The 14,265-nt window shown below is 43.7% G+C and overlaps 1 protein-coding gene across 1 annotated transcript; it reads left to right on the top strand.

Moving 5' to 3' along the window:
- The first annotated feature begins 9,882 nt into the window (after positions 1-9,882).
- LOC128103117 (vomeronasal type-1 receptor 4-like) lies at positions 9,883-10,818 on the top strand. Its single transcript, XM_052727199.1, has one exon. The coding sequence runs from the start codon at positions 9,907-9,909 to the stop codon at positions 10,816-10,818; it is 912 nt and encodes a 303-aa protein (XP_052583159.1). The 5' UTR covers positions 9,883-9,906.
- The last annotated feature ends 3,447 nt before the right edge of the window (positions 10,819-14,265 follow it).

The raw sequence follows: 14,265 nt of genomic DNA, 5'->3' as shown, positions 1-14,265 counted from the left end.
AGTTCCCTAATGTTCTAATACATTAAATCATTCAAGTTACTCAAGGCTTTTTAAAAATAGGTTTGCATTGTTTTACAAAATCAGTACTAGGTGATCAAAGACCTGCCGGAGGAGTCTAAAAGCTGGAAGGACAGATTGTTACTCGCCTCTGTGCCCATCATGTGGCGTTGTGCCTCTTGATTACTTAGAAGAAAGAATGGAAGTGACTGTTAGGATTCTGCCACTCCAGCATGACTGCACATGCGCAGTTCAGTAGCTAATCAAGGGATCTTACATCATCAGTGCGCTTTGTGATTGTGCAAATGCACACAGTGTGGTCATGCAATCAGTGCAAGCGTGGCATAGCTCCATAAGCCCACCACCACCATGTGCAGGGGAATCCTTAAAAGCCGGACACAGACTCCTCCCCCTCTCTTTCTGCTCTCCCCCCACCCCCCATTCTCTCTCTCTGCACATGTCTCTGCCCCAGGCCTGGCCACGTTCTCTTCTTTTCCCCTGTTTCCTCCTAATAAAGCTCTGATACTGGATTGCCTCGTGCCTCTCTCAGGAATGGTAACCAGCGCCACTTATTTAAAACCAACATTGGTGCTGTGATCAGACAGGCTCTCCCAGCGCTCTGCGTCCAGGACCCTGCACCAAGGTTTATCAGATCTACCACTGCCCTGCTGGCTTTTTCCATTTGCCCAGCTACTGGAACTGCTACACACAACACACCGACTAACCAGACTGATGAGTTTTCCCTTTCCAATCTCTGCCCATTTCCCACATCTGTAGCCTGCCATATATTTCTCAAGCTGCTGGACCCCCGGGGGGTCCTCAGGCTGTGTACCACAACACATTCTCTCTTGAGCAAGTACTGAATGCTGTCTGGACTCCTGGGGAGGGGGTCCTCGGTATGTATGCCCCCCCAGCCCTTGCCCCTCCTGTGACAATGGGTGGGATAACTTGTGCTGAAGCTGGTCCACAGATTACCTGCCCCCAGGGATGCCTGGGATGGGAGTCTGGGATCCCGTTCGTTATTTTAATTTTTTATTTTTTTCTCTCGACTGCAGTCATGGGACATAGAGACTTCCTCCTCTTGGTCCCACTCCTCCTCTGAGAAATGCCTTAAATATCCCCAGATACCAGTAAATTTGGCCACGTAACGGCTGCTTGAACCCCAATATTTCACGGGAATTATCTAACTTCTGCCAGCAAACAGGCAAATGAAAAGAGTTACCTTATCCCTGTGCTTTTACCTAAGCTCTGAACCCTCCATTTCTGAGTCTTTCTCTCTTGCCCACGTGCATTCCTGAACCTGAGGAATCTCTGACTCCAAAGAACCTTATCTTATCTGACCTCTGCTCTGTTCTCCAGTAAACTGGGTGGGCCACTAAGCTCGGACAGGTCTGGAAGCAGGCTAAGATGCTTGCAAACAAGTTTATGATCAGGACCCACATTGGGATCATAGTAATCCAGATGGCTCTCTAGCCAGAGATCAGTTTACAACCTGCGTCCTGGTGGGTCTTCCTAAAGCTGTCCTCAAACCATTGGGATCGTAATAATCTAGATGGCTCTCCAGCCAGAAATTAGTTTACAGCCTGACTCCTAGTGGGTCTTCCTAAAGCTGTCCTCAAACCAGCAAAGTATCAGGGGGAAAAAAAAAACTAATTCAAGACACGGAATAAAATCCATCTCTTGTCTCCCAGAGCTTCCTGACATCAGGGCTAAACTTAAGCATCTAGAGAGCAAGGCTCCTGACCCCACAGGTGGAAGTTTCAGCTGTGGCATTTAAGGTACCCTGGGAGAGATGAGAAAGCCCATGAACAGAATTGCCAAATGCCGGCACATGCTATCCAAGCGGCAGCTGCACGAGGGCTTCCAGGTCCCTGTTTTAGAAGACCACGAGGGCTAGTGCGTGCCCTGCCCAACTCAGGCCATCAACTGAACCTTGTTCAAAGTGTAACCTAGAGAGATAACTGGTCAGCTGACGGCCCTCATGCACCTCGTGGTATGGGGACATCAAACAAAGACCTCCAGCAGACCTCCTAGGCTTGGCCATGGGCTCACAGGGAACCCAGGATGCAGCATGGGGCAATCTGTTTCCTTCCTCTTGGACACCGAGACACTTAATCAGTCCTGAGGGAGTTTTGGGGTCCCACTTCTCCTTCTGGTTTCCCTATTGTCAGAGTAGGGGGACAGCCTTACCCACCTCACCAGACCCCATCACTTATTCAGGAGTACCTAATGGGAATAGATTTTCCAGCTAAGGTAGGAGCTTTCATTTCATTTGCTCCCTCCATGTGTTTCACTCCAGACTGGACAGCAGTGCTTCTTATGCACAGTGACACAGACAGGGCCTTGCTCTCTCTCAAGTTCCAGAGGTTATCAGGATCTACTGCCTTGTCCTCAATTCCAGAAGAATGAGGTCTCACCCCACAAGCTTTTCTCTTCCTGGTTCCCTCTTCTAATTAACTACTCAGCTAATTGTTACAGGATCACCATAGAGCTGGAGTCCAAGGATCATCAGATTCATCTAGGCAGTAGGAAAAGGAACAGTAACAATCAAAAGGTATTTATACCCACAGACCAAAAATGGTTTCAGCTCTGCAAAAACAGACTTTAATATAACAATCTATTACTGTTAAATGCTCTCAGTAATTGATCACCTATGTCTCCTGGTTGCTAAACTAATAAAGGAAACAGGTGCCTTAAAATAATCTATCTCTGATAAAGCTTATCTCAGGTAAAAATTAAAAACATGTTCCAATCTATCTCTCTCTCACTAACACTAACCAATATAAGCAGAGTACTAAACACTATAATGGTCACCAGTCCAAGACTTTAATTTTCTCATGGCTGCTTCTTAATATGTTCAAAGTTTCTCTGAGCTCCAGAGAATCCACCTGGACAGGTCAGCAAGCTCCAGAACCAGCTTGAATCCACCTGGACAGCACCTTGTCAGATGATTTCCAAGGCAGCAGATGACATCTCACCATCCCAGGATGCCTGTCTACCTCAGTAGCCCCCTTCCCTACTCCCCAAGAGTTAACTGATGCTCACCGAGTCAGCTGGAAGCAATTTTTCAGGAGAAATAATGCCCCTATTCCTGTTCATCCGCCTTTTTTATAATAAGCAAAAAGTCTGGAATGCTAGGATTCTGCCACCACTCTAACTACATGACCACACATGCGCAGTTCAGTAGCTAAGTAAGGGGTCTTATGTCATCAGTGCACTTCATGATTGCACAAATGTGCACAGCACCATCATGCAATCAGCGCATGTGTGGCATAGCTCCGTAAGCCCACCTGAGCATGTGCAAAGGAATCCTTAAAAAGCTGGACACAGACTCCTCCCCTCTCTTTCTGCTCTTCCTCTTCCTCTTCCTCTTCCTCTCTCTCTCTCTCTCTCTCTCTCTCTCTCTCTCTCTCTCTCTCTCTCTCTCTCTCTCTCTCTCTCTCTCTCTCTGCACCTGTCTCTGCCCCAGGCCTGGCCACACTCTCTTCTGTCCCCCCCACTCCCCACTTCCTCCTAATAAAGCTCTGGTACTGGGTTTTCTCATGCCTCGTGCCTCGTGACCTCTCTCAAACAATAACCAGAGCCGCTTATTTAAAACCAACAGTGACCCCAATGCCAGGAAGCCAGAGCTACAGATAAAGAAGGAACAGCTAATGGTTGTCCACATTTCTATCCCCTCAATGTGCTCCTGTGGTTATCAAGGAAGCTATCCAGCACTCCATATTTGTCATTGGCTTCCCCGGGAGCCATGAGCAGGAGACCAACAGAGAAAGGGACGTCAGGATGTCGCTGTCCTGGCAGAAGAGCAGATATTCTAAAGAGAGACGTGTTTCCCCTCCTTTTCACTACCAATATTGATACAATAAATCCAAAGAATTACCATTTGCCTGGGATTCATTCCCAGGGACTCTCAGAGGAGGAACTTGCCTCCCCAGAGAAGCTTCACACAGTTATAATGACACATGGGCATTTCCTGGATTTTCTTTCTGTTATAAAATTGTAACTGAAGGGCTCTAGCAGGCCTGAGCATGGCAAACACAGGCTCAAGTATGGCAAATACGGCGCTGGCAGGTTCTGCCCTTCCCCCTTCCCTCTCCCTTGCTAAACCATTAGATTACATTCCTAAAGCTAGCCACCAAGGTCTACTCCCTTATTTGGCCACTGACTCATTCCTGAGGCTGATCACCAAGGTCCAAGTATCAAAACATCAAGGTCAAGGAATCCAAATTACTTACTTTGACTAAACTAATTAAAATACTCAATCAAAACTTACCAACTTATCCTAGCTCATTCTAACACAGACCCTCCCCGCTTTTCCCTCTTAAAATGAACACTTACAAAACTGTTTGCTGCTGCTTCTGCCCGATTCAGATTCAGTCACCCTGTCCCTTTGCCTTGCTTAAAAAAGGATCTCTTTGTGTTTGGTTTGTGCTTGGAAACTGGTGTTTGGGGGTGGTCTGTGCCTAATCTGGGGCCCAGAGGGGAGCACCCTGACATGTGCAGGCCCCTTCAGTAACATTGCTGCAGAGAAGGGGGAAGGAAAGGAAGATTCTCTCTCTCCCTGATTTTGCCAAACCACAAATAAATCCATTTGCTTAATCAGTTTGTTTCCTAATTTCCTTAAGGAAGCAGTGGCATTATGAAATTTGCACTTTCCATTTTTCATGTGTGTCTGTGAGTATATGTGTGTGTTTTGAATGTGTATTACATCTTGGGAAGTGGACAGGCATGTGCGTGCGTGAATGCGTGCGCGCACGCCCATGCATTTGTACACATGCACACCTGCATGCATAAGACTGAAGTTGATGTCAAGAACTATCCTTCATTTTCCACTTTATTAAGACAGTCAAACAGAACACACGAAAATGCTAATCTCACTACTCAGCTTCCTCTAGCGATAGTCTGTCCCTGGCTTCTGAGGCTGGAATTACACCATGCAGTTAAGTGAGTTGGCACTCACACTTGGAAGCAAAGCACTTAAACCACTGAGCAATTTCCCCATCCAGGAGTTATTATTCTTTAGTTCCACCCTGTAACACGTGAATATCCTTTATATGAGATCAGACTGAGGGACAAAATGGAGGTCACCAGTGACCCCCAACATGTCCTGTCTGTGAGTCACCAATTTTCTCTCCAGAACTCCTCCCACATGGAAAAGCTGCACGTAGGTCTCTCTTCCTGATGTATTATTTTTGATTGAATAAACCAGTCAGAGCACTACAAGCTTTAAACTACATTTTCTTTATATTTCAAAGACAGACGAAATTTAGAAGTTTTCTAAACAGGATAGCAAAGACATCAGAGAGCCATGTGGAGGTAGTACATGCCAGTAATCCCATCCAGCACTTGAGGGGTAGAATCTGTTGAATCTCTGGTCTACAGAGTGAGTTCCAGGACAGCAAGTTCTACATGAAGAAACACTGTCTTGAGGTTGGAAGAAAAAAAAAAAAAAGACATCAGAGGGAAGTGCTCCTTGTTGGACCAGAGATAATTATTTTATTTTTCAATTTCTGTCCACCCTGACATATGTAGTGTACAACTGAGTTTCTCTCACCTGGAGAATGTTTCCCCTTCAATGGAGAGGGTGGATATCCTGGTTTCCTCAAGAGCTGTTGTTTCATTCACAGCAGAAGCATTTTTAGATTTTTTCATGTGTCAGCTGCACCCACATGTCTGAAGACATTGTCATGCAGGACACAGAGGGAGACCAGTGACCTCGAACTCATCTCCCAAGGAAACCCAGTGGTGCTTTCTCTTCAAGAACAAAGTGATGATGTCATCACTCCTAATGTCAGCCCTGCACATTTATTTATATCACCTTGCATCCAGGATAGGAAGGGCCTCCTAGGAACCAGAAAGAAAAGTTACTTAGAAGGACCATTCTTGGGCACACATAAGTTATAAAAGTGTTCTTAATAAGTTTTATACTAAGTAAATATTGCTTTGGAATAAGGCCAAGGTTGGGGAGGCATTCAGACAGACTTCAAGTCCCATATGATATTTAATGTGCAGTAATGAAATAATCAGTCACAGCAAAGACCTTCACTTCTGGCAGCCACAGGTAGAACAAGGGACTGTAAATTTGTTCTGGTCCATGTTTGGGACTTGGGACTTGCTCGGGGAAACAGAACCGCCCCCCCCCCACAACTGAGCATCATTTATTCTACTCCAGTCTAACAAGAGATTTAAGACAGAGAAGCAAGTGACTTGGTCTGTGTCAGAAGTTGGTCCCCTGCCAAGCCACAGCTTTGCACTTTGGGAAGATGAAAACCAGTCTGGAGATATGGGGAGCTCTGGACACATAAGAGGATGCCAGAGCTGCAGCCATCTTAGAGAAGGGTCAGATGGGGGGGGGGGGGCAGGAGGCCCTTGGACAAATTGTTAAAAAAAAAACGCCAAGCCAGACGGTGGTCGCTCACACCTTTAATCCCAGCAACTGGGAGGCAGAGCCAGGCGGATCTCTGTGAGTTCAAGGCCAGCCTGGTCTACAGAGCAAGATCCAGGACAGGCACCAAAACTACACAGAGAAACCCTGTCTGGGGTTGGGGCGGGGGGAGCACCAGAGGATGTACTGTCCCTTCACCCCTATACCTAGAAAATTAGGAGCTACACAAAAACAAGTTCCAGACATTTCCTGCCATAAGCTAAAGGATATGATACAACATAACTGGCATAATAAACAAAGCATACAAAGGTATGTCCTGTGGGATGCTTTCTGCTGCTGTAGATTGTATACCAGGCTGTCAGCGGGAATGAGTTTCAGGGAGATAAAATTGGGATGTCTAACTATCACAGGAAATGGGTCTGCTGGCAAAATAGATACAATAACATAGATTCCTAGAGGAAATGGCAATTTCCTTGCAGCTGCAACTTTCCAATCAGTTCCAACCAAGCATCTCTAACCTGAAGTAAGCACCAACTCTGAGCTTGTAACTCTACAGAGTTGGAATTCCCCTAGACCCCCCGATCCCAAACAGTATAAAGCCCCTGCCCAACTGTTACTCAGGGTCTCTCCTGCTCTGCTGCTGCGTCAGACAGAGGGAGAGGCCCAAGTTAACTCGAAATAATAAAAGACTCTTCGCCTTTGCATCAGACTTGTTCTCTTGTGATCTTTGGGGGACTCTGCGTACAACACACAGAAACATGGTTAGCTGTTCATTTTCTCACCTCACATCTTTCCTCACAAAATCATTAAACCCTAATTAAGCTTGAAGTAACTTCTGAGGAAAACAGATGTAGTAATTGTGGAGAGAGGGGGAAGCTGTACTTCAGGGACTGGGGCCCTGCAGAGGCCTTCCTCCCCCTGCCGCCCCCCCCAACACTGTGACAACATGAAACTTGAAGTCTGCACTACCTGATGGCAGCCAAGAGCCCCACAAATCCTGACAGTACAAACAGGACCTGGCAAGTGTCACTTCCCAGAGCTGCTCCAGAGGCTGTCTGCACCACAGAGGTCCAGGTGAGTTCATGGAGGTAAGATCTTCGATCCCCTCAGCTGTGCCATAGAGGGTTTCACTGAAGCAGAAGTCTCTCCCTTTGACTAAGCCAGGGAGCAGTTGAGAGGCTCTGTGATCCTCCGGACCTCTGCTTTCCTTCTGGCCCTACAAGGTTGGTCCCTGGCTCCAGAAAGACCAAAGGAGACCAGTTCCTAAAGATACAGAAATGTTGAGGCATCGCTATCCATCCTTAGGCTTGAGGATCATGACAGAGCTCTGGCTGGGTCTTTGCCTAAAGTTACCTTTTTAAAATGAGTCAATAAGATAGATAAGATTTTCAGAGGTCTGTCAAACCCTGGAGACAATCATGATACACTCCTGTGACATCAGCACTAGAGAGACTGAAACAAAGTAATTGTTTTTCAAGGATATTCTGGTTTACATACAGAGACTCTTTCTCAAAAATTACAAGACAAAAGAAAGAAATCCCCAGCAAAGCAAGCATTAAACAACCAGAAAAGTGTTAATATTTTCTATCATGACTTGGGGTGAATTGATAGCAGGGACTTTGACAGATCTTAATCTCTGACTAAATACTTCATATTTCTTCTAAATACATCAGTGAATGCTGATGTGTTTGTTACTAATGTCTGGAGCATATTTCATTATGTTCAGATATTTAGGATGGTATTGTGATTTATAGGATGCAGTAGTACAGGAGATCACACCTTTGTCAGAGGCATTAGTTGAAAGGCAATAACTGACATTTCTAGAGTCATGATGCCACCTGGATACAAATGTAGCAACAAGGTTAGGTTGATGAAGGTCACACATGACATCATCAGGACACAGACATTTAAAGCAATCCTGTGAGTTTAACAGCAGGGAGCAAAGGGGACAGGGGCATTCCAAGTACTCAGAACACACAAACCCGTAAAACATCCAGATTCTTCTTATTGTAGAAAAGGTGCCCAAAGCTTACCATGAGTCCCTGAGAAATGAGAACGGAACTCCTGAACATGAAGAATAACATCCTGCCGAGATTAAAAGTTCTGGAATCAGCTCAGACCGATGCAGAACAAAGCAGCCTGCCTGATAAACAAGTTGGAGAAGAATCAGGAGAAGCAGCTGCAAAACAAACTGACAAACTGCTGCTCACAAGGCCCCACAGAGGCAAATGACACCGTGAACTCTGTCTGTAGCTGATATGGAAGACCCATAACTCAGAAACTGCATGCATCTAGTGGTAGCACATAAAACTTAATTAATCTCCTTCTCCCATCCACCTCAGCAGCAGCAGCCTGTCCAGAGCTGCTCCATGCTCCCTTAGGTGCTCTGAATTCATCCACTGGGGTCACAGCCCTCTGCCACACACTCTCTTGGGAAGCACCACAGGGTTCCTCTAGACTCCCTCCCTGCCTGCAACCTGGTAGTTACATAAAATTTTCAGGGTATCTTTGACGACTCAGCTTTAACTGTTGGCCCCTATTGGAAAGGTTATTCAGTTTGACTTGACATTGAGGACTACCTTAAAAAAATAAGTAGTAAACATATGGAGTGAAATCACAAAATGGTCAATACAAAAACTTTTAAAATATTAAGATGTATAAATAGAAGTTATAAAGCTTCAAAGTCAAAGGCAAATCTAGAAATTGTTGTATTAGTCAAGATGCAGCTGAGAAGATTCCGTGGTTGGTATGTAGAATGAACAAAAAATTTAAATAAAAAAAATTTTAAAAAGGGAAAAAAAGAATATCAAACAAAGGAGGAGACAGTGTGGAGGGTAAGGTACTAAATCTGAGATATGTTACAGGTATTGACCCAGCAGGGATTCCCAGTGTGTGTGAGGTGATGTGGGGAAGGCACACAGATTCACCATGAGCCTCAGGCTTTGGGAGTCGGGTGGGGAAATATCACGAAATAGACTGAGAAACAGTGGAAGAAATTTTGGTTGGAGAAACTTGTAGTTCAGTTCAGCTATGCTGAGAGTTAACTAGGATAATCCATGCACACAGACAGACAGACAGACACACACACACACACACACACACACACACACACACACACACACACGAGAGAGAGAGAGAGAGAGAGAGACAGAGAGACAGAGAGACAGAGAGACAGAGACAGAGAGACAGAGAGACAGAGACAGAGACAGAGAGAGAGGAATTTTAAGAAGTCAATTTTGCTAGTGTAGAACTAAAAAAAAAATCTTCTTAAAAACTTTAGATTTTGGATAGCAGTTACCAAATTCACCTATCAGAGTACACACAATATCCCAGAGTCCACAGGGAAAGGGAGAGTTTCAGGGACCTTAATCTGGGACATTACGTGTGTCCCCCACTGCCTCTTGCACACTAGAAAATGCTACTATATAAAATGTGTTTTTCAGATCCATGTCTGTCATTACTAACGCTTTCTTGAAAAAGTCTTTGCATCCTGGATACAAGTTTTTCTACCTAGGAAGGAAGAAATGGTTTTGAAGTTTATTAAGGAAATAGTTTTTCTCTTCATGACTGTGCTTGGCACTCTGGGGAATATTTCTGTTACTGTGAATTATATGATCAGTTTATTGGGAGGCCCTGAGAAGAAACCCATACACCTGATTCTCATTCACTTGGCTTTTACAAACATCATAATCCTCCTTGTAAAAGGATTGCCAAAGATAATAGCAACTTTTGGTTTGAGAAACTTCTTAGATGACATAGGCTGTAAGATCGTCGTTTACCTGGAGAGGGTGGCCCGTGGTGTCTCCATCTGCACCAGCAGTCTCCTCACTGTGGTCCAGGCCATCATCATCAGTCCCAGAGCATCTGGGTGGAGGAGGCTCAGACCAAAGTCTGCATGGCACATCCTTCCATTCTTTTCATTCTTTTGGATGCTCAATGCTTTAATAAGTGTGAACCTAATCCACTCCATCACAAGTACAAGTCTGAATACATCACAGCTTAAGAATGAAGACAACTATTGTTATTTTATGCTAGAAAGTCAGAAAACAAAGTGGATTGTTCTTCCTCTCATGGTTCTGAGAGATGCTGTGTTTCAGGGTGCCATGGGAGGGGCCAGTGGCTACATGGTTTCTCTTCTCCACAAGCACCACCAGCATGTCCTCTACCTTCAGAAGGCCAAGCTTCTCTACAGAACTCCCCCTGAGCTGAGAGCTGCCCAGAGTGTCCTCCTTCTGATGCTCTGTTTTCTTTTCTTCTACTGGACTGACTGTGCTTTTTCTCTATTTTTAAGTCTCTCTTTAGGGAACAATTCCTTGATGGTAAATATTCAAGAATTTATGACCCTTGGTTATGCAACCTTTAGCCCTCTTGTGCTGATTCACAGGGATGGACTTCCGGCTGAGTGTTGGCATGCTCAGTGGGAGAAAGTGAGATAATGTCTTTCTCGTGTAGCTGTTCAATGAGTGTGAAAGAGCTCTCCGTTCTGCAATATTGTGGGGAATACAAAATCCCACAAAGCAGTTCAAGCACGTGTTTATTCTCAGACAATCTTCCTGGGGACTCACCGCCTTGAGCTGAGAGAGAGATCTTAGCAAATTACAGTGAAAAATGAAACCTCATTCTCTGTATTGCCACCCTTTTGAAAGGATTTTATTTTTTCTACTTTTCTATACTTGTATTCATTTGTTGTGCATGAATAGTTTGTATGCATTTATGTCTGTGTAGTAAATGCCTGCCTGGAGCCTGCAGCTGCTGGAAGAGACCCTCAAATGCCCTGTGACTGACTGGGGGGAAACAGACAGTTCTGAAACCAAATGTGACTGCTAGAAACTGAGCCCGGCCGGTCTTCTAGAGCACTCCCAACTCCCGAGCTACCTCACCAGCACTTTGATTAGGACTTGTAGAATTCACGTTACTACTACCGTGACCGGGAGCATGCAGGTGAATTTGGTAAATTTTATCAAAATTCATAGTGATTTACTCATGTTAGTCCAAGAAATCTGTTTTCTTGTACTTGACACTGTGATTGTTAAGTGGTAGTACCAAGAGGCTATTTGGGGATCCTTCAAAGTGTCTGTGACTATCCATCCATAGAGAAGATGTTACAGAATTGTGAAAGAAGGACATGTACTCTGCATTCAGTTCATCAAAGGCCCACGCCCCAGTCACAGAAATTAAAAGCCCTGAAGCATTTCATTGGTGGTCTGTTCATGAAGGTTCTCTGCAGGAATAAAGACTGTAGATATGGGATAAACTAGAAAACAATACACAGTGAAGTTTCCTGTTATATCGTCTACAGTTTCTATGTTGATGAAAAGCTATGGATTTGCCTTTTTGCAATGAACAGGTCACGTGACTGAAGCCGGCTGAGTCTTGCTTGCAGCTGCCCTTTGTTAATGCCCTGGTGTTCTCCACGACATTATCCAGCTGTTTGTCATCAAAGAGCTGCAAAAGGATCTGAGTCTACATTTGTTTAGATGAAGGATTCTCTGCTTGATTTCTCAAATTGGATCCACACAATAAGATATTGACATGGTTCTAAGACTCTGATGGACACATTCTGAAAAATACTTATTGATACATCATTGAACATGACATTGTTGAATCATTTGATGTAGGTTTATGTCTCACTTTTTAAAAACTTATCTGTCATATCTGACTAGAAACCCTGCAAACCTTTGGGTACATCATGGATCTTTACAATGATGAATATTGATTTATTTTTTGCTTGGTTGCACTGTATATACAAAACTTTTAAGTGATCTATATTGCACTGTGCTATAGCTCATTAAATATCTTACTTTTTGTAATATAAAGATTTATTTTTATGTATGTGTCTATATGAGTTTATACCACATTTCTACAGGTGCCCACACAGGACAGAAGAGGACATTAAGTCCCTGGAAGCTAGAGCTACAGGCAGTTATGAGTCTTATCGCATGGATGTTGAGGAACCAGGATTCTCTGCAAAAGGAGGTCTCTTAACCATCCCTCCAGCTCCTTGTCTTTCTCACATAAATGTAACTTGTTTGTACTTATCATCTATTGCTCATCTTAGTCTCACAGCTCTTTTGTGAAAGTCTTTTTCTAAGTCATTGATATAAATGACCAGCCAAATCAAACACTTTCTTAATCAGCCTGTGTAATTTAACTCAAAAAGAAGTGATGTAAGAATATGAAGGAGTTACAACAAGCAACAGAGCAACAAGCAATTAGCATGAGAGGCTCCTCAACTGACACCTTTGGCTGGGGTGTGTAGCTCAGTGGTGGAGCATAGCATATGCTTAGCATCCACAGGGTCCTGGGTTCGATCCCAAACACTGAAAATAAAACAGAATATAATAATCACACAAAAGGAATATGAAGGAGTAAAGAAAGATATATTTAATCTGAATCATGAAGAGATTGTTCAACATTAAGAATATATATGGGGGCTTTAAAATAATTTTAAAAATTTTTAAAAACAAGATCGACAAGAGACATATAATTGACGACACAGCGTGACCATGGATGGCCTGGACTTAAGTGGCACAAAGTTTCTCTATTCAACGTCTCTCTAAAAGTCAGAGTATGTTCAGAAAAAAAATAAAACAAAATCTTGATCAGAGCACAAATTAAAATTTTTATACATGATGAATATTCTAAGTAGAGGATAGTGAAGGCAACCTAGAAATGGGATTCAGTTATGCCCTTCAGGTAAAGCACACGAGATCTGACAGATGGATTAGTATAAACAACGTCATCATTTCCTTATGCTGGATGCATTGCTTGTCACTAGCATGGGCCTGTGGGACATTATGCTAAATGAAATAGGTCAGCTGCATGTAGACAAACACCACGTGATTTTACTAATAAGTGGAACCTAAATACAAAAGAGAACAGAGCCTTCAGTGTGTGGTGTGCAGCCTACAGCCCTCAGAAACTACCTGCATATGATTTGGGGTTTTTGTTGTTGTTGTTGTTTTAACTTTGTTTTTTATTATTTAAAACAATTCTCCAGGAGACAGAGGCAGGTGGATCTCTATGAGTTTGAGGCCAGCTGGTCTACAAAGCGAGTTTCAGGACAGTGAGGGCTGCATAGAGAAACCCTGTCTCAAAAAAACAGACAAACTAAAAACAAATAAAAAAAAAACAGTTGTCAAATTTAAATATATTTTGATCATATCCTTCCACTCCTCCAAATTCCTCCAGAGCCTCTCCTCTTCCCTGTGTTAATCTTGCAATGAGGAGAAATCATAACCAAATCATAGCAAGCTTTATTCATGTACACCTCAGAGACAAATCGGCAACTGTGTCCCTCTAAGGCAGCCTTCACAAGACCAGCCCCAATTTTCCATACCTCTTTTATAGGGCAAAACCTCAAGGTGGAGGATATTTTCAAGCCAGTGTGGTTACAGAAGAAATATCAGACAGTTAAGAGTTTACAAAGCAGTTAAGGAAATCTTGGAATGTTGTTTACAGAACGTTGCATGGTTATGAGGTGGGACACAGCCCAGCTCTGAAACACAGACACTTGAGTAGTCAACAGAAACTTAACTTAGCTACAGACTTAAAATGGTGTCCCAGAAACAAAATGGAGTAGGGCTGGTTCCTCACCTAACCACCAAACTTAAGTTCTTTCTCAAAATACAGTATAGCAACAAAACCCCCAAAACACAACACACACACAAAAAAAAACTATAACCAAATAAAAACACATATGCGTGCACAAACACACACACTCACATACACACACACAAAAATCATGTGTCCATCATCTGTTGGTCAACCACTCCTGAACATGAAGCCAGCCCTGGATTGGCTGTTATCCCACCTGTCATTCCACTAAAGAAAGCCAATCCTTCCTCTCCCAACAGTTTAGCTGTTTACCCTCAGCCTCATGG

The sequence above is a fragment of the Peromyscus californicus genome, unplaced genomic scaffold (genome assembly GCF_007827085.1).
Source record: "Peromyscus californicus insignis strain IS unplaced genomic scaffold, ASM782708v3 Scaffold_8__1_contigs__length_139910024, whole genome shotgun sequence".
Taxonomy (NCBI): domain Eukaryota; kingdom Metazoa; phylum Chordata; class Mammalia; order Rodentia; family Cricetidae; genus Peromyscus; species Peromyscus californicus.
Note: the sequence above shows the minus strand (reverse complement) of the source record. Positions and strands in the feature narration are given on the sequence as shown.